At 40.0% G+C, this 19628-nt stretch overlaps 1 protein-coding gene across 2 annotated transcripts in view; it reads left to right on the top strand.

Moving 5' to 3' along the window:
- The window catches only part of CPED1 (cadherin like and PC-esterase domain containing 1), a 305552-nt gene that overhangs the window by 250867 nt on the left and 35057 nt on the right, over positions 1–19628 (top strand). For both annotated transcript variants that reach the window (XM_070466510.1, XM_070466514.1), the window contains 2 exons: positions 2708–2825; positions 13810–13946. In XM_070466510.1, coding sequence (XP_070322611.1) covers positions 2708–2825; positions 13810–13946 — 255 coding nt within the window. The remainder of the gene's footprint in view (positions 1–2707; positions 2826–13809; positions 13947–19628) is intronic.

The following is a 19628-nucleotide window of genomic DNA, read 5'->3' as shown; positions in this document are numbered from 1 at the left end:
TTATCATAGGCTTGTATGTGGGGTCCTGGGTATTCAGTAAGTGTCAACATTGAACATTTAAAAATATTATCATTCTCTATTGTCAGTCATTTGTTTCAGCAGCTTTGAAGTCAGGTCAGAACATGCTTCTATGTTATTATAATAAATCCGTTCTAAGCTGCTCCGAAGAGGACAATTAGAACAAATGAGATGGAGATTTCAGTTCAGGATTAAGAAGAAATTTATGATGATGAGCAGGATTATGCTTGAGGTCAGGGACCTGCTTTCACAGCAAGGCGTTTTGCAGGTTCTAGGTATTAAATCAATACCTTTCCATTGGAAAGCTGTATCAGAATTGCTCAGAACCACATCATGAATTATCATTCTTCCTCTGAAGAGGATTTTCATATCCTTCAGTTCAGATATAGTCTCTTGAAAAGGCTGCTTGTGACTAATGTATCTGAAATACCCCACATCCACTCATAAGAAATTCAGTTTAGTTCCTCACAGGACAAGCCATCAGCGCACCTAACAATCTGATTGATTGATAGACCAATGACATGTCCAACTTTGACAGAGGAGACCATCTGGGACTTTGGCATCTGTGATCTAAGCTTGTTTTAATGCCCTCCGGATGAGGACTAAGACACTATCATACACCTGCACACCCCAGAGACCCCAAACAAGCAATCATCTTTAGTCAAACTTTTATCTAAATCCATATTTTTCAACATTATTTGCATTATTAGTAGACTGAACACAACATCACCATGAAATACCTGAATTTAGGTGACTGCGTGGCATGCTCTCAGTGTGTTTCATTTGGAATATATTATTCTGGAATGAAACAAGGTCTTCAGTTTTTTTCTTAATTATAGGCCTTGGAAATCTTCCCATCTTAGTCCATTAGATCTGTCTTTATACATGTTCTTTATGCATTGCATGAGGGTTTCTCTGGAGTAGACTCTAAGAACTCTAACTTTGGGGCTATGGAATCTGTGAATTTTTAAGTTTAGTATAAATTACCTTCTGAAGAAACTGAACTAATTTGCACTGCTTATCAGCAGTGTATAATAATAATTATTTCTCCCTGCCCTCCCTAACATTTGATATACATATTTTTTAAAAATCTGATAGATATATAATGCCATTTTTCTGGGCTTAAATAAAGATCTAGTCTCCACTAAAAACAAATGGATAGATGAATAAATAGGTATCACACATACATGAACATATATCATTCATAGATGCTTATTCAGACTAAATCTTCTCACATCATTATGCTATTTTAATTGCTTTATTACAATATAATGAACATTTTAACACAAATCATATTTCTAATTTTAATCAGTTTCCTAAACTTCAATTTCAGTCATGAGTTAAAAAATGAAAATATGTATACTGAATCAAGATTTTATAAAAGTCCTTACACTACCCCCATTCCTTTTGTTCCCTGATGATCTTTTGTGTGAGATCCAGGAATCTGAATTGGTGGTTAGGACATTTAAAAGTGTGAGAGAAGGTGACCAGAAATTGCTCGTTAGAGGCAGAAATACAGAGCAAAGAAGAGGTCAGACCAATTATTTCTCTCCAATACTGAGAATGCATGATATGAAAAGGGAGACAATTAACTCTAACCTTTTACACATTCAGCAAGTATTTATCGTTGTCTACTGTACACCAGGGATGGGATTTATGCGTGAGTGAAATAATTATCCATTCTCATGGAGTATTCAATCTGGTGGAAAAGGCACAAATAACAAATGCAATTACCAAATGGTGGCGATGATGAAGGAAACAAAGGATGCTGACATGGACAAAAGCTGATGCCTAACTGTGCTGCCATTTCGAGAGACCTCAAACACAAGAAGATGCTCTCCATGCAAAATTAGGAAGAAAGCATTCCTAACAGATATTATTGCATTTTTAACCTGACCTTAATCATGGTAGACTGAGAGAACCCAGTGAGAAGGGTGGCAGTGGAACAAGATGAGGTCGGTTAGATGGACAGAGGACAGCTACAAGTGCCTACAGCTTTGTAGGATAAGCTAAGAGAAAACAAGAGAAGGATTATATACTGGAGAAGAGGAGAGATTTCAAAGCCAATGAATTGCCTCTCTGCAATGCATATGGCAGGCTACAGAAGGCATTGCTTGGTGCAGAACATGCCTCTTCTCTAATGAGTTTCACTGCAGTGAGCTGTTACCTACTTTTATAAATATGTAAAATGTTTTAGATAAAATGTATGTTTTTGATTCCATGTCTAGCAAATCATAGATCTTAAATAAATGTGTGTTGAAATGAAATGCATCTGTTAAATTAACATTCTCCCCAAATATTTCCCATTTGTTCTCTCACAGCATCGAATTTTCTCCCCTTGATGTATTGTCCTCTGTTATACTATATTTTTTAACGAGTTAACAACACAAAGGTATATTTTTTAAAATAACTGACATCTATTTCTTTAAAAGTTGGCAGAGCAATAACATGACTATCAATGCCAAAATAAAGATTAAATTATCATTAGAATTTATACGAATCCCCTAATGGAAGCAGCTATTAATAGTAAAAACAACTATTGATGAATAAATATCAAGAGAAGGGTAAACATGAATTACTCCTTGTTATCCACAAAGGTTACTTGGCAGAGAAAGTCTTATTTTTGAGATTTTATTCCTACAGTTCAGGTTAATTACTATGACGGCTAACTTTTATCATTTTAATGCAGGATTGTGGTTTGCTGATTCAGCCAGAGGAAACCTGTGGGTTACAGCCTATTTCCTCTGACTACATTGAAGCCATTTCACAGCCCGAACTAAAGACTTGTCCATCTGGGGATACAAAAGGTAACTATTACACTGGATATCATTTCTTTTTAAAAAAAAAATCTCTTAATATACATAAATAGTAGATGATTACTTAATCTTGTCTTCTAAAAAAAATCAACCACACATATAATTAATGAAAATGCATTGTTTATGTGAAATATCTTGATTAATCAAATGCTTTTCTTTTCACCTTCTGCTCTGTCCTTAGTTTAATGCATATTCACCATAGATCTCAGTCAAAAAGTCATAGCATAGAGCCTTCCCTTGAGCCTCTGACTTGTTTTCCTTACTATGTATTTTCATAGCACCCAGTGTTTTTCTTCCTTTGCAGCTTCCACAATTATTAAATGATTGTTGTTCATTGTTGTTCAATGCTAAGTCATGTCTGACTCTGCAACCCCGTTAAATGATTAAGTATGTAATTGACTTTGATGTCAGTGTTGCCAGGCTGTAAGCTGGATGGGGACAGGGGGTCTCAGTTATTCACATGCTACCAATTCACTTAACATTATAATTTCTACAGAGTATGTACAAAATAAGTTGACCTTGTGAACCCAAAGAACTGCAAAGGATAGAGGTTCAGTTTTATATCATTTCTTCAAGTTAAAAAAAAAAATCTTTGGGAGTGGTCACTATTGTCTCCCATACATTGAACATGAATAAAGGCGGGGAAATTGGAATGTCGAATTCAAATTACATGTCCTGGCTATTGTAAACAGTGCTACAGTGAACACTGGGATACAGGAAAGCACCCTAAATGTCCATCAACAGATATAATGGAATATTACTCAGCTATAAAAAAGAAACAAAATTGGGTCATTCATAGTGATGTGGATGGACCTAGACTCTATCATACAGAGTGAAGTAAATCAGAAAGAGAAAAACAAATATCATGTATGTATGGAACATAGAAAGATGGTACATATGAACCTATTTGCAGGGCAAGAATAGAGACATAGATGTAGAGGATGGGCGTGTGGACACAGAGGGGAAGGGGAGAGACTTTTTGCAAGAGTAGCAGGGGCATATACACACTACCATGTGTAAAATGGATAGCTAGCGGGAAGTTGCTATATAACACAGGGAGCTCAGCTCGGAGCTCTGTGATGACCTAGAGAGGCAGGATGAAGGGGGTGAGAGGGATGGCCAAGAGGGAGGGGATGTATGTGTACATATAGCTGATTCACTTCATTGTACAGCAGAAATTAACACAACATTGTAAAGCAATCATACTCCAACAAAAAAGTAAATAAATAGAAAGGTCCACTTCTAAACAATTCAAATTGCAATATTCAATTCTGCCTAAACCGAGGGCAGATCTGGAATGAGACACTTTGGAGGCACTGTCCACTTCTCCTGTTTCTTTCCTTCCCCAGCATTCTTCTTTCAGGTTAAGCCAAAGCTGGGACTAAAAATACCTCCAAGGCAGTAAGAGGAGCAAAGGGCCTCTCCTCTGCGCTTCCTGGTTACCGCTCTGGCCTCCAGACCCCAGGTCTCCTTTCATCTAAAAAGTCTGAGAAAACACTCAGAAACTTTTCTACCCTTGCCGTGAACTTCACACTGCAGCCTGAATGGGAAAAGAGTTTCACAAACGGGTGGGACAAATTGCAATTTGGCATGCATGGCTAACAAACGTGGGCATTTCCCAGCTCTGGAACATGTGTCCTAAATAATAAATTACAGACAGTGCGTAGAGAGGGATTCACCCATTATGGTGTGTCAGGTGGTATGATATATGATTCTCAGCTAAATGAGATATATACTCTTGTATACAAAGGAGACATCCATGTGTCTAGGTATTTTCTTTTAATCACATGACAATTTATGAGAACCATAAAACAACTTAATTCAATTCCTCCTACTGAACCAAGTCAAAAGTTCTTCAATAAAAAGTTGAAGGTACATTACTGAGATTCCTCAAGAAGTGGCAGTTTCTTCTGTCTGTTAAATTTATAGTAACTTTTGCCAGGCCCCGTACTGAGACTGTCTCTGTACCTGGTCCTTACAACAGAGGCTGCCATAAAACAGGAGCCATCTGGGAACTTGAGCAGTTAGGCTTCTTTGAAAAAAACAAATATTGACTCCTCAATCAAGCCCATATTCCTCAACCTGACAATAATCTGACCCATCCTATCTCTCCTAACTCCTCCCAGATTCTGGACCTCATTTCATACTGATAATCGGCTGTAGGACTCCAGCTCTTGTCCATGCTGATCCCTGCTCCTAAAAGTCTTCTTCCCATCTTGATCCCAGTCCTCCTGATGCCGTATCCTCTTCTCCAGGAAGTCTTTCTGCACCACCTCACCCCCATATTTGCTTCTCTTTTATGTGGCTTGGATGGTAAAGAATCTCTGTGGTGAGGGAGACCCGGGCTCGATCCCTGATTCAGGAAGATGCACTGGAGAAGGGAATGGTTACCCACTCTTGTATTCTTGCCTGGAGAATTCCATGGACAGAGGAGTCTGGTGGGCTACAGTCCATGCGGTTACAAAGAGTTGGACAGGACTGAGTGACTAACACTTTCACATGCACCCAGAATATCCTAGGCACATGTCTTCAAATAGCACTTACCTCATAATATTTCAGGTGTCTGATTCACATGTTCCTCTCTCTAATCAGTAGTCTTCAAAGGGGAATAATATAGCCGAGCAAGGGGAGAGAGGTACAAAACAGCACAGGGAAGAAGCCAGTAAAGATAAAAATATATGTACCTTTATTTTTATATAATTATCCTTATTTTATTTTATGATGGAAATAATATATATATATGAGTATATGTACATGTAGCCCAGGGTAGGTGTGTTAACACATCAAAGGTGCATCAGCCATAAGTTTGTCCTGAAGGTTGCATGAGATTTCAAGTGTGTATAGAGCAAAGATTGTACCTTATTCATCTTTCAGTGTCTAATATATGATTTAAAAACTGTTGCTGAACTAAAACCAAGATTCAAGCCCTCCTCTCTTTCACAGAAGACTGTGAAATCAACCAAGGTAACCCCTCTACCCTTGAGGTGCTAGAGACCTAAAGATTCAATGTAAATGAGTGAGTTCAGAGATAAGTTTGCAAGGATGGATTTTTTTTTTTTTCTTTTTCTCTCTTTTACTCCTGGAGATGATTTAAAGGTAGGACTCCCCTCTGTTGAAAGAAATTGTCACACTAGATGACACTGAAGGATGTTTATTTTGGGTGCTCTAGATTTAGCTTATAAGGTCATAGAAGGGTCCCCAAACCTTATTTTCACAGCACATTTCAGTTATCTGCCAGAACTGGATCCATTTTTTTTCTCCTTGAAAAATGTTCTTTCAATAACACCAGCTAATATAATTTTGAGTGGGTTTTTTTTTGTTAAGTTGAATTTTGAAAATAATTTAACTATAACATACAACCTAACAATAAAATATTTTTCCCAGGAAAGAAAAAATAATTCTTCTAACTTATAGACAGAAGTTTATATGATCACTGAACGAGAATTACCTTTAAAGAAAATGGTTTAGATTACATTTTATAATATATGAACAAAAACTTTTTCTTATCTTTTTGGAGGGAAATATAGCAACTTATACTTTAATAATTCTAATAATATTGAAAATATAGATTTTTTTTCTTCTTAATTAAAAACTGCCTTGTTTTATAGCATTATAGAGTCAGGAATTAGTGCTGTTGTTTATATGTTGTTTATATTTTACATCTCACTAAATCACAAAGTTTAACTTCTTTTCTCTGTTATATTACCCAATTCAATACACATAAATGGCTGAAATCTAACTTGCATTAAATATAAAGCTATAATGATAAATTAAATAACTTCTCCCCAAAGGTAGTTTCATTCTTCAGAATGTTATTCCCTATGACACATGTCATATTTTATTTCAGAAATCACAGCTTTGATTCATTCATTGTTTAAATATATAGCATAGAATGTATGCCCTCTTTTTTGACAATTTTTGGTGAGCTGGAATCATTTAAAATGTCAAGAAAGCCCAGTCCTGCAGATGTTATACAGATGTCTATTTCAAGTAGTATTACTAACTCACAATAAAAAAGCATTGTTAAGCAATACAAAAATGCAAAGAGTTATGACTATAAATATATGGTAGTATGAACCACTGGGGCTAAATTTTCAGAGACCCAATCAGGCATCTTTTTTATGTGCATGTGATTTTATGCTCACAAACTAATGGTACCCATATTAGGATCTGTGTGCGTGCAATTGGTCACGTTTCTTCAGCCTTAGCAGCAAATGGCCAAAGATCTCAGTTTGTGAAAAATTAGCTGTCAACAAACTTATGGGGGGAGACAGTGTTTGGGCAAAGAGGATACACATGCTGTTAGAAACTCAAGGTTCTGAGGAAAACCGAGCCCTTCAAAGCATTATTAAATAACATATCATTGGCAGAAACACATGTGTGTCCCCAACATGCCACCCTCTTACGGAAAAAAAAAAAAAATCTATTTAAAAACAGTCTCTGAATACATGAACCCACTGAGCAAATTCAGCTTTTAAAAATAAAAATACATGTATTATGACAGCCTGTTTGTGGCTTTTCTGCACGTGCTACCAGAGAGATTGCTGGGGGCCACATTGCATTTCAGCTGATGATTTTGTGCTGCTCTAACCTAACATGACATTGTACAGGAGACAGGGATCGTGACATTGACAGGAGACAGGGATCAAGACCATCCCCTGGAAAAGAAATGCAAAAAGGCAAAATGGCTGTCTGAGGAGGCCTTACAAATAGCTGTGAAAAGAAGAGAAGCGAAAAGCAAAGGAGAAAAGGAAAGATGTTCCCATTTGAATGCAGAGTTCCAAACAATAGCCAGGAGAGATAAGAAAGCCTTCCTCAGGGATCAATGCAAAGAAATAGAGGAAAATAACAAAATGGGAAAGGCTAGAGATCTCTTCAAGAAAATTAGAGATACCAAGGGAACATTTCAGGCAAAGATGGACTCAATAAAGGACAGAAATGGTATGGACCTAACAGAAGCAGAAGATATTAAGAAGAAGTGGCAAGAATACACAGAAGAACTGTACAAAAAAGATCTTCACAACCCAGATAATCACAATGGTGTGATCACTCACCTAAAGCCAGACATCCTGGAGTGTGAAGTCAAGTGGGAATTAGAAAGCATCACTACGAACAAATCTAGTGGAGGTGATGAATTCCAGTTGAGCTATTTCAAATCCTAAAAGATGAAGCTATTAAAGTGCTGCCCTCAATAGGCCAGCAAATTTGGAAAACTCAGCCACGGCCACAGGACTGGAAAATGTCAGTTTTCATTTCAATCCCTAAGAAAGGCAATCCCAAAGAATGCTCAAACGACCGCACAATTGCACTCATCTCACATGCTAGTAAAGTAATGCTCAAAATTCTCCAAACCAGGCTTCAGCAATACATGAACTGTGAACTTCCAGATGTTCAAGCTGGTTTTAGAAAAGGCAGAGGAACCAGAGATCAAATTGCCAACATCCGCTGGATCATTGAAAAAGCAAGAGAGTTCAAGGAAAACATCTATTTCTGCTTTATTGATTATGCCAAAGCCTTTGACTGTGTGGATCACGATAAACTGTGGAAAACTCTGAAAGAGATGGGAATAGCAGACCACCTGAGCTGCCTCTTGAGAAACCTGTATGCACGTCAGGAAGCAACAGTTAGAACTGGACATGGAACAACAGACTGGTTCCAAATAGGAAAAGGAGTACGTCAAGGCTATATATTGTCACACTGTTTATTTAACTTATATGCAGAGTACATCATGAGAAATTCTGGGCTGGAAGAAGCACAAGCTGGAATCAAGATTGCCAGGAGAAATAATAACCTCAGATCTGCAGGTGACACTACCATTATGGCAGACAGTGAAGAGGAACTAAAAAGCCTCTTGATGAAAGTGAAAGAGGAGAGTGAAAAAGTTGGCTTAAAGCTCAACATTCAGAAAACTAAGATGATGGCATCTGGTCCCATCACTTTGTGGGAAATAGATGGGGAGACAGTGGAAACAGTGTCAGACTTTATTTTGGGGGGCTCCAAAATCACTGCAGATGGTGACTGCAGTCATGAAATTAAAAGACGCTTACTCCTTGGAAGGAAAGTTATGACCAACCTAGATAGCATATTAAAAAGCAGAGACATTACTTTGCCAACAAAGGTCTGTCTGGTCAAGGCTATGGTTTTTCCAGTGGTCATGTATGGATGTGAGAGTTGGACTGTGAGGAAAGCTGAGCACCGAAGAATTGATGCTTTTGAACTGTGGTGTTGTAGAAGACTCTTGAGAGTCCCTTGGACTGCAAGGAGATCCAACCAGTCCATCCTAAAGGGGATCACTCCTGGGTGTTCATTGGAAGAATTTGATACTGAAGCTGAAACTCCAACACTTTGGCCACCTGATGTGAAGAGTTGACTCATTGGAAAAGACCCTGATGCTGGGAGGGACTGGGGGCAGAAGGAGAAGGGGACGACAGAGGATGAGATGGCTGGACAGCATCACCGACTAGATGGACATGAGTTTGAGTAAACTCCAGGAGTTGGTGATGGACAGGGAGGCCTGGTGTGCTGCGATTCATGGGGTCACAGAGAGTCGGACACGACTGAGCGACTGAACTGAACTGAACCTAACATGATGAATGGATCAGCACTTTGGAGACTCTGAGACTTCAATTCTGGTCCAGCCCTGTCATTGACACGATCCTACTTCCATCATTTAGCATCTTGGGTCTCAGTTATCCTCACTTTAAAAGAAAAGGATGGAAAAGAGGTGATCCCAGACCCTTTCCAACTGCATCCACAACCCACAAAATCTCTATGAAAAAAAAAAGACTTTTTCAGAAGGAGATTTTCTTGAGGAATTCTTTGACGAAGGATAAACTGAACGCCATGTCTAAATCGAACTGTATTAGGAGCCAAACAAATATGTGAAGGAAGTGGATTATTGATTACAAACTCTGTATATCAGGGCAAAATCAGAATTAGAATATTCTGAATGAAAACCACAGAAGAATTATAAAAGAGAATTGGATGGAGAAACAAACAACTGGATGGAGAATGGTTTTCATTTTGCCACTCACAACCCAACACTGCTCCCAAATGCTCAGTGTTGTAGCTTTTAGTAGTATTAATACTATTCTCTACATCTCCAACCTTTGGAAACACCTTTCACTGACCAGACCTTCTTTTTCTCCCAAGTATATACAATCTGTCATGGACAACAGTCACTTCTTCAGTCTCACTACTGTCAGGTCTGTCTCTTCGCTTAAAATCACCCATTATACCTCTCTGAGTCTTATCTATTCACAAATACCTCCTCACATCTTATCTGCTCCCATGGAACCTGCCAGACAACTCTGACACCCGTGCTGTCTTTATTCTGAACTGCCATGGTTTGCTTAGAGTGAAGTGGGGTGAGGGCAGTCAAATATATTCATCAACATCTAGTATAAAGGCGCTGTGGCAGATGCTACACATCTTTTTCGTATAGAGAAGTAAGTGTAATCATGAAAAGATTAAGTAATTTTTCCAAGGTAAACGGTGGTCCTCAACCTTGACTGCATATTGGAATCACCTGAGAAGCTTTTAAAAATACATTGATGCCTGAGCTTCTCATCCAGTGGTTCTGATGTAATCCGTCTAGGGCCCAGCCTGGGCGTGAGGAATTTTAAAACTTTTCCAGCTGACTTAAAAAAGAATGTGTTTATTTGTTTTTGGCTGCGCTGGGTCTTCTTTGCTGCACGGGCCCTTCTCGCTGCGGTCAGCGGGGACGACTCTCCTTTCTGATATGCTGGCCTTCTCTTGTTGCAGAGCACGGGCTCGAGGGCTGCCGGGCTTCTCGTGGTTGCAGCTCGCAGGCTCTAGGGCACAGGCGCCATAGTTGTGGCACACAGGCTTAGTTGTGCCACGTCAAGTGGGATCTTCCCAGACCAGGGGTTGAACCTTTGTCTCCTGAACTGGCAGGCTGATTCCTTACCAGTGAGGCACCAGGGAAGTCCCTCAGATGACTTTAAGGTACTGCACTGAGGTCCACAGAGCTCCATGGAGGCAGAGCTCAGGTCTGTCTGTCCCCAAAGCCCAGGTTCTTTGAGCTCCACTCTTTTTACTCAATTATGAATTACCGATTCTTAAGCTTTTGACATGTATAAATAGTAATTTTATACATGTACGTTAACTCTTCACCTGATGATGATTTTTGGAGTTTCACATTACAATTAAGAGCATGGACTCTGGGACAGTCTTCAGCTCCAATCCTGTATATTTTAAATCAAGTGCTTGGGGCTGGTTCCCTGGGATGACCCAGAGGGATGGGATGGGGAAGGAGGTGGGAGGGGGGTTCATGATGGGGAACACATGTAAATCCCATGGCTAATTCATGTCAATGTATGGCAAAAACCACTACAATATTGTAAAGTAATTAGCCTCCAACTAATAAAAATAAATGGAAAAAAAATGTTTTTAATAAAAAAGGAAAAAAAAATTAATATACAGCCACCTCCTAGCTGAAAGATCTTGGAAAAGTTACTTAACCTTTCTGAGCCCCAGTTAATACTGCAAAGGGGTAATAGGGTGGTTCTGAGATTAAATAAATTAGTGTATTTAAGTGCTCAGAGTATCCAACATCTGAGAGGTGCTATAAAAATGTTGACTATTTCTTTTTTAGTAATATTTAATAACTACTGCTTTTTAGATAACTATTTCATTATCTTATTTTACTAACAAGAATGCCTAATACCTAAGAGGGTAAATATGTCAATAATGTATTAAATTAAAATCCTCCTGGATAGAGAGTTATATGTATATAGAGAAATGGAAGGTCATTCACCAGACCTGAAATTCTGGAGATATTACTTAATGGGGGGACTTTGAATAAGGCAATTTTCTGGAATTCCCATTAAGTTTAAAAATCAAAGCAAAGAAAAAAATTTATGGTGGAAGGAATAAATAAGTCCACATTGCTTTTGAACTGTCCTGTATTTCAACTTCCTGCTCCTGCTGACACAATTTGCCCCAAAGCAGTTCTGCTGTGTGTTTTCTTCTCTTCCTTGGAAGGCATGCTGTTCTCATCTCCTTTCCCTTCTATTTTCTTCTGTCTCTCCCAGTTTCTCTCTCTTAATAGACACATACTTCTTCCCTTTCTGGGATCCACCAGTAAGAGCCATAAACTAGATCTGGTTTCTGTATTTTATTATTTGTAACTATTTCCACCCCCACAAACACTCACATACACAATTCTGACATTCCTGAGTCATGAAATGCAAAGTGTATTTTACCATCCCCTGAAAGTAGAAATTCTTCCCTCTAAAATTAATGTCACGGGCTTCCCCGGTGGCTCAACAGTAAGGAATCTGCCTGCAGTGCTAGAGTTGTGGGTTCAGTCCCTGGGTCAAGAAAATTCCCTGGGTCAAGAAAATTCCCTGGAGGAGGGCAGGGCAACCCACTCCAGTATTCTTGCTGAGAAAATCCCATGGACAGAGGAGCCTGGCGGGCTACGGTCCATGGGGTTGTAAAGAGTTGGACACGATTGAAGTGGCTAGTATGCACGCAAAATTAACGTCACACCAGATACTTTTGTTAGCAGAACCACAAATCAAAGCCAGAAGGGATAAATTTGTTTAAAACTTTCCTTTGTAACTCAAAAAGTAGCCGGGAATATTTAGCTCCTCCATATTTTGAAGAGAAACATGAAGCAGTAACATCAGCGAGATCTTTGGGGTACAGCGGATGTTTGTTGGAGACGTCAAGGTATTCTCCACGGAAAACACAAATAACTGCTCTGTATTTATGCTGATTCAGTCTCCATTTCTGAAAAGATGAATGGGAGAAAACAAAACTTGAAATCCAGGGGTTTCCCTGGTGGCTCAGTGGTAAAGAGTCCACCTGCAGTGCAGGAGACACAGGTTCGATCCCTGGTCTGGGAAGATCCTACACCCTGCGGAGCAAGGAAGCCCAAGCTCCACAACTATTGAGTCTGTGTGCTAGAGCCCAAGAGCTGAAACTACTGAAGCCTGTTCATCCTAGAACCCTCGCACCACAATAAGAAGCTGCCACAATGGGAAACCCAGGCACCACAACTAGAGAAAAGCCAGCAAAACAAGGAAGCCCCAACACAGCCAAAAATAATTAAAATTATTTTTAAAAATCCAAATTATGTCTTGATATTTTCTAATAAATTATTAATGTGTCCACTCACCCTAAAAGCTGCAACATTTGAATACATGTTACTTTATCCATAAAATAAGAAAGCTCTTACATGCAGTTTTTTAAGGATATTCATTTATCTTACAAACATTGGCCAAAGCTTATGCCTTACTCTGTGCCTGAAATTAGCTAGTAACAAAGGTGAGTAGGATACGTAATTGTGCTGGGTGCTTTAACTATGTTATCCCATTAAATCCTCATACCAATCGTGTGAGAAAAATAGTACACTCCTCTTCTAACAGATGAAAAATTTAAGGCAACAGAGCTAGAAAGAAGTGAAGAGATTCACAGCAAAAAGGCCATATATCAAATTAAGACTATTCTTCAAAACAGTAAATTACCCGAATATTAAAAGAACTGTCTTATTATATATTGAAGCTCTTGATAGCAGAGAATATGATTATTGTTGGATTGGTAACTAAGCATGTGTTAGGCTAGGAAATATGTGTGGCCAACTACATCAGTGTCAGTGACTCCCTATAGACTTCAGTCCTGTGAAAGACCTCATGTACTGTTTGAAAATAAATAGCAATTGAGTAGTACCCAAACACTTTAGTTTTTTTATAAGCATGTGTTTTCACAGAACAGAATTCGTACTTGTCTTCAGCATAAACTGCGTTATTTCAGAACATGACTACCTGATGTGATTCTGTTTGGTTGGCAGGAAGCCATGCACTGTTCCCCTGGGTTTATATGAGTGTGGTCTCCTCACTGTGATTTCTGTAATGGTGTGCCATCCATCACTGAATTCTAGACTTTCTTGCAAACTGTAACTTCACCCATAGAAACTGCGGCAAAGAAGTTTTGCTGTCTGTTTCAGGCCAGTGGATCGTGCCTTGCCTTAGTTGTTCAGACAACAGGACCTGTGACTGGAGAGAAGTCACTTGGCAGCCCCACCACTGCCAATACGGTGTCCTGACCAAGCCTCAGCTCCAGCAGTGCCTGGGAGGAAGGAAGGTAGGTTCTGGATTCTTCAGGGGAGACTTTTCATTTATGCCGCCTGCAGAACTGAGGACCACACAATTGTATCTCCTAGACCCATGCCTGCTCCTTCAGTCTGCAAAGGACAACTAACTGGATGCAGTTTGACTTTTTGAATGGATGCGTTATCATAGAAGAGCCTTAAGGATTCTTGCTCAAAATGCTCAATTGTTTCATTGTCTCCAAAGAAGTCTACTTGACAGATTGAGGCTATTAAAATCATGTCCTGTGCTGACCCAATCCCATGCTGGTTTTCTCAGCACACATGGGTAAGAGCTGGCCACATCAACTGACAGTTGGTGGTTCCGAGCAGCTGGCCTTGTCAACTGCAGCTCTCACAAGGCACTGCAGTTGAAATGGCCATCTGTGGCTCAGACAGGCAGTGGAGTGTTTCTGCATGTAAGACTTCTGCTCCAGCTCACCCCAGGCATGACACTGTTTTCACATGCTAACCTTCCTGATCTTCTCTCACGTTCCCGGGCAGGTCTCGCGTGGACCTCGCTAGACTGCTTATCCTTTAGTGCGGCTTCTAAGCTGGTTTCTTGGACATGTGGTGTCTCCTTGCTAGGCGCGCTCTGACTAGGTAGATTCCGGCAGAGTTCTCGGAAGTGCAAACTGGGCGAATAGACTGAGATGCTTGGGTAACGTGAAGTAAGTAATCCTTCTCCAGATTTTAAAGTAGTTTTTAATTAGATGGACATTTCCTTACAAACTATGTGTAAGCTCTCACACACAGGCAAGACTGTTTTCAAAAACCAACTTTTTAAAGATGCTCTCTGAATGATAAAGAAAAAGAAAGTGTTAGTCACTCAGTTGTGTCTGACTTTGCAACTGTGTGGACCGTAGTGCAACTGCATGAACTGTAGCCCACCAGCTCTTGTGTCCATGGAATTCTCCAGACAAGAATTTGATACATAATGATCACGTAATAAATATTTGTTAAGTAAATGAATACATTAAAATCTTGTTTATTCCTATTCATAAATCTGTGCACTAAATATTGTTATATCTGTTTTCTACTTAAGAATATTGAAGTTCAGAGAGATTAATTCATCTGTGATCATATAGATGTATGTGAGCTGGCACAATTTAGGCAGTTTTCACCACCAATCTGGACAATTCAAACTCCATATCCTAGAAATGTAGGACTGGAAGCAATGAAAATACTTGCTAATTTAAGAAGTCAGACTTCTCCATACCCTTTCAGAAGATCATTCTGACCTCAGAATTTATAGTGGTCACGAAGATTCCAAGTGAAAGTGTTAGTCACTCAGTCATGTCTGACTCTTTGTGACTCCATGGACTGTAGCCCACCAAACTCCACTGTCCATGGACTTTTACCGGCAAGAATACTGGAGTGGGTTGCCATTTTCTTCTCCAGGACATCTTCCCAACCCAGGGACTGAACCTGGGTCTCTTGCATTGCATGCAGATTCTTTACTGTCTGAGCCACCGGGGGTGCCCAGAAGTCACATCTTTTTTTTCACACCTTTTCAGAATATCATTCTGACCCCAGAATTTAGAGTTTTCAAGAAGATTCCAAGATGTCACCATATATTAAACTGAAAGTAGATGTTAAAATTCATCACTAAAGTCTGTGGCTTTGGACAGGACATACTGTTTCTCAGGCTTATTTTGTTCATCTGTTTAAAAAAAAAAAAAAGTGTGCATCTTTATGATCTAATACCATGCTGTAGATTTATAAACTTTGTAAAAAGTGAAACACCTTCTTCCCTCTGTCTTAAACTACCCTGGCCTGAGTGTCTTAAATAGACATTTGTTTCTCACAGTTCTGGAGGCTGGGAAGTTCAGGCTCAGGGTGCCAGCATGGTTGGGTTCTGGTGAGACTCTGCCTCCTGGCTTTTTGTTGGCTGCCTTGCTCAGATGATAAAGAATCAGTTTGCAATGCAGGAGTAGGTTTCCATCCCTGAATCAGGAGTCAGGAAAATCCACTGCAGAAGGAAATGGCAAACCACTTCAGGATTCTTGCCTGAAGAATTCCATGGGACAGAGGAGCCTGGTGGGCTACAGTCCAGAGTTGCAAAAGAGGAGGACACTACCGAGTGACTGACACTGTAACATATTAAATAGAGAGAGCCGGAGCCAGAGACACAAGAGACACAGAGAGCTCTACTGCTTTCCTCCTCTTATAACACAGATCCCTGAGACGGAGGTGGGAGGGGGGATCGGGATGGGGAACACATGTAAATCCATGGCTGATTCATGTCAATGTATGACAAAACCACTGCAATATTGTAAAGTAATTAGCCTCCAACTAATAAAAGTAAATGAAAAAAAATTAAAAAAAAAAGACACAAATCCCATCATGAAGCCTGCACCCTCATGGCCCCATCTAAACCTGATGGGGGCTTTGCCAGTGGGTCAGTGGTAGAGAATCTGCCTGCCAGTGCAGGACACCCAGAAGACATGAGTTCCATCCCTGGTCGGGAAGATCCCCTGGAGGAGGAAATGGCAACCCACTGCAGTATTCTTGCCTGGAAAAGTCCCACGGATAGAGGAGCCTGGCGGGCTACAGTCCAGAGGGTTGCACAGAGTCGGACATGACTGAGCAACTAAACAATAACAGAGCTGATTACCTCCTAAGGCTCCGCCTCCTAGTCCTGTCACCTGTTGAGGGCGGGATGGGGTTAGGGTTTCAACAAGTGAATTTCAGGAGGACACAAGCATGAAGACCACAATGCTGCCTTTGTTCATTTCAAGGCAAATTATCAGCAACTCTACAAAGTAATGATAGGAAAAAGGGAAGATCTTCTTACCTGTTTGAGATGGTGTTACGAAAACTGAAAATAAAGGTGTGTGTTCAGATCAGGGGATCCCCACACAGACAGACCAGCCAGGGCTTCTCTTAGTGACTCTTTGTGTCCAGAAGTGTCCTTCAGACATGCAAGCTTAGAAACTCAAATTTACCAGCACACTGACCATGGTCCTAATGCTAGGACCATGCTCCAAGTAAATTAGTGTCCTGGTCTGTTTTGTTTACCAGAATGCTAATTTACTCTATACACAACAGGGAAGTATGTACATTTTTATCAGAAGAGCACAACCAGAATTAGCAAAACCATCCTGCAAGCAGTATGGAGAGTGCCTGCGGAGAGGAAGAAATGGGAGTGGGTGCCAGGGAGGCAGAGGCTGCTTAATGGAAAAATTCCATCATCGACACTGAGGAGGCAAAGAAAGTAAAGAATATGTATAGAATAATCCCATCAGCGTAAAACCTAATGCCTCCATGCTTACATACACAGAAAATTTCTGGAAGTAACAAGCCTTAAAAGTGATTACGTAAGTGCAAGGGGGTTGGGGAAGAGTGGGATGGTGACAGGATTGGCCATATGTACTGCCAAGCTGGGGGCAAAACGGAAATGCGGGACCCTGTGGACAATAATTATTACGAATTTTGAGAAGGCAAAAGCAGAGCCAGAAAGCAAGTACAGGACCCTCATATACACAGACCCTATGTGAATGCCCAGGTCACATGGCCACAAAGCCAGTTCACGTAGTGAATTATGGTTGTGTGTGTGTGTGTGTGTGTGTGTGTGCATGCTCAGTCATATCTGATTCTTTGCAACCCCATGGACTGTAGCCCCCCAGGCCCCTTTGTCCATGGAATCTTCCAGGCAAGATTATTGGAGTGTGTTGCCATTTCCTTCTCCAGGGGATCTTCTTGACCCAGGGATTGAACCCTCATCTCTTGCATCCCCTGCATTGGCAGGCAGATTCTTTACCCATGCACCACCTGGGAAGCCTAAATTCTGGTTGATCAAGTGTAAAGATATCTTTTTATATACAGGTTTCCTCCACTATCCACAAGTAGAGCTCTCCAATGAAGTCTTTGGTAAATCGAAATAGAGGAAGCTGAAGAGTACTCCCCATTTTCTGAAAGTTCAATTTACAATTCTTTGCTTTCCTGAAATTCCTAGGTTAGTACTTGTTTTTGCTCACCAAAAGAAACCTAAAGAGGACATTTGCTTTTAAGAAAAAAGCCTGTCCTAACGTAGATCTTTTATAAAAAGAAGTGGCATAAATTGAACTTTTGGAAAGCAGGGGATACATGTGTGTATTACCTTTATTTTTACAATAGTTGAGCCCCTTTTTAAATCCAAAAATCTCTATTTTAAAGAGTTGTATACATCAGAACTTGGGCAGAGGTAGTGGAGATGAAAAGCAGGCAAAAATAGAAAGACCTTTTGTATTCCGAATCACAGGATTTGGTAATGTGCAGACAGGTTTATGTACTCATATACCACACAGCACAGAGATGGTCGTGTCAACATTCATGATTACGACTATGAAATAACACTTATCTGCAGCAAGCTCCACTTATGACTAGGGCTTGATAACAGAATATTATCCCTGCATATCTATTTCTCATTCTCTCAGAGTAAAATGTAAATATACTTGTGATCTTGAAACTCTTTCCTTTCATTACTGAGACAATTTCTCATCCTACCCAGAACTTTTTATAGTTACCATTCTATTTCAAAGACAAATGTTGGATTGGCCAGAAATTTCGTTTGGATTTTACCATAGGCTGTTCCATAACATGTTATAGAAAAACCTAAGTGAACCTTTTGGCCAGTCCAGTACATGTTAAAGCATATCGTTACAAAAATAGAAAAAGAAGTAACACAAACATTTTTTTATAAATGCTCAACTTTTTTGCGGGGGGGAGGGGGGGGCGGTCAGTAGGGGGCACTTTTTGCCATGTCAAATGTTCAAGAAAAGAAACATATTATTTGAGTGATATTATACAGAAATTCAGTTTACAAATGCCTAAGTACAGCAGGGAGCAGTAAGTGCCTCTGACTGGCTATCAGGAATGAAGTGACTTTTTAAATTCATTGAAGACATCAGAGTAACTCTGCTGCCCCAGGTCAGAAACGTTGCAATCACAGTTCTCCCTGACATGTTATCAGGGAGTGGAATCCAGCTGATCACTTAACACAGTTAAGCCCAGACCACTTTTTCTAACTTGTGGGCCGTCTCGTTTATTCATTTACCTAGCTTTTGTTGAGCTATGAGTCTGTTCTAGGTGTGAACAGCTTGATCCTCCAAGGTGCCAGATATCTAGCAGGAGAAGACAAATGAGAGAGATGTGATCTTTACTGTATAACACAATCATTGCAGAAGTTGGAAAAAGCCCAGAGGCTGACACCTGACCTGGACTGGGAGAGTCTTGAAGGTTTGCTGAAAGAGAAAGTGCCTGGGCGGAGTGGTGTACCTGACCTGGACTGGGAGAGTCTTGAAGATTTGCTGAAAGAGAAAGTGCCTGGGCAGAGTGGTGTTGATAGTTATAAGCAATCTACCAATCACATGAGTTTGAAATAGTTTAATTGAACTAGGAAAAAAAAAAAATAAAGATCTTCATTTTTCTCAAAAGAACCTGCAATGTGGGTCATATCACTCGGGCTTTGTGCTTCCTTTGATTTTTCTCTTACTGGAGGGAACAGAGAATGGAGGAAACAAATAATGGGCAGGAACCAAGCAAGTGAAGGGTATATGGAGATGATTCTGAGTTACTCATGTTCAATTTGCTCCAATTTATACATCTTGGATTGTGTAAAAGTGGAGACATACCTAGATATGCAATTTCTAATGGTGTAGTGCCCTTTCTCATTTGAAGGCTTTCAATTAATATGG

The sequence above is a fragment of the Odocoileus virginianus genome, chromosome 1 (assembly GCF_023699985.2).
Source record: "Odocoileus virginianus isolate 20LAN1187 ecotype Illinois chromosome 1, Ovbor_1.2, whole genome shotgun sequence".
Lineage (NCBI taxonomy): Eukaryota > Metazoa > Chordata > Mammalia > Artiodactyla > Cervidae > Odocoileus > Odocoileus virginianus.
The sequence above is the reverse complement of the archived record's forward strand: the minus strand, read 5'-3'. Positions and strand labels throughout refer to the sequence as shown.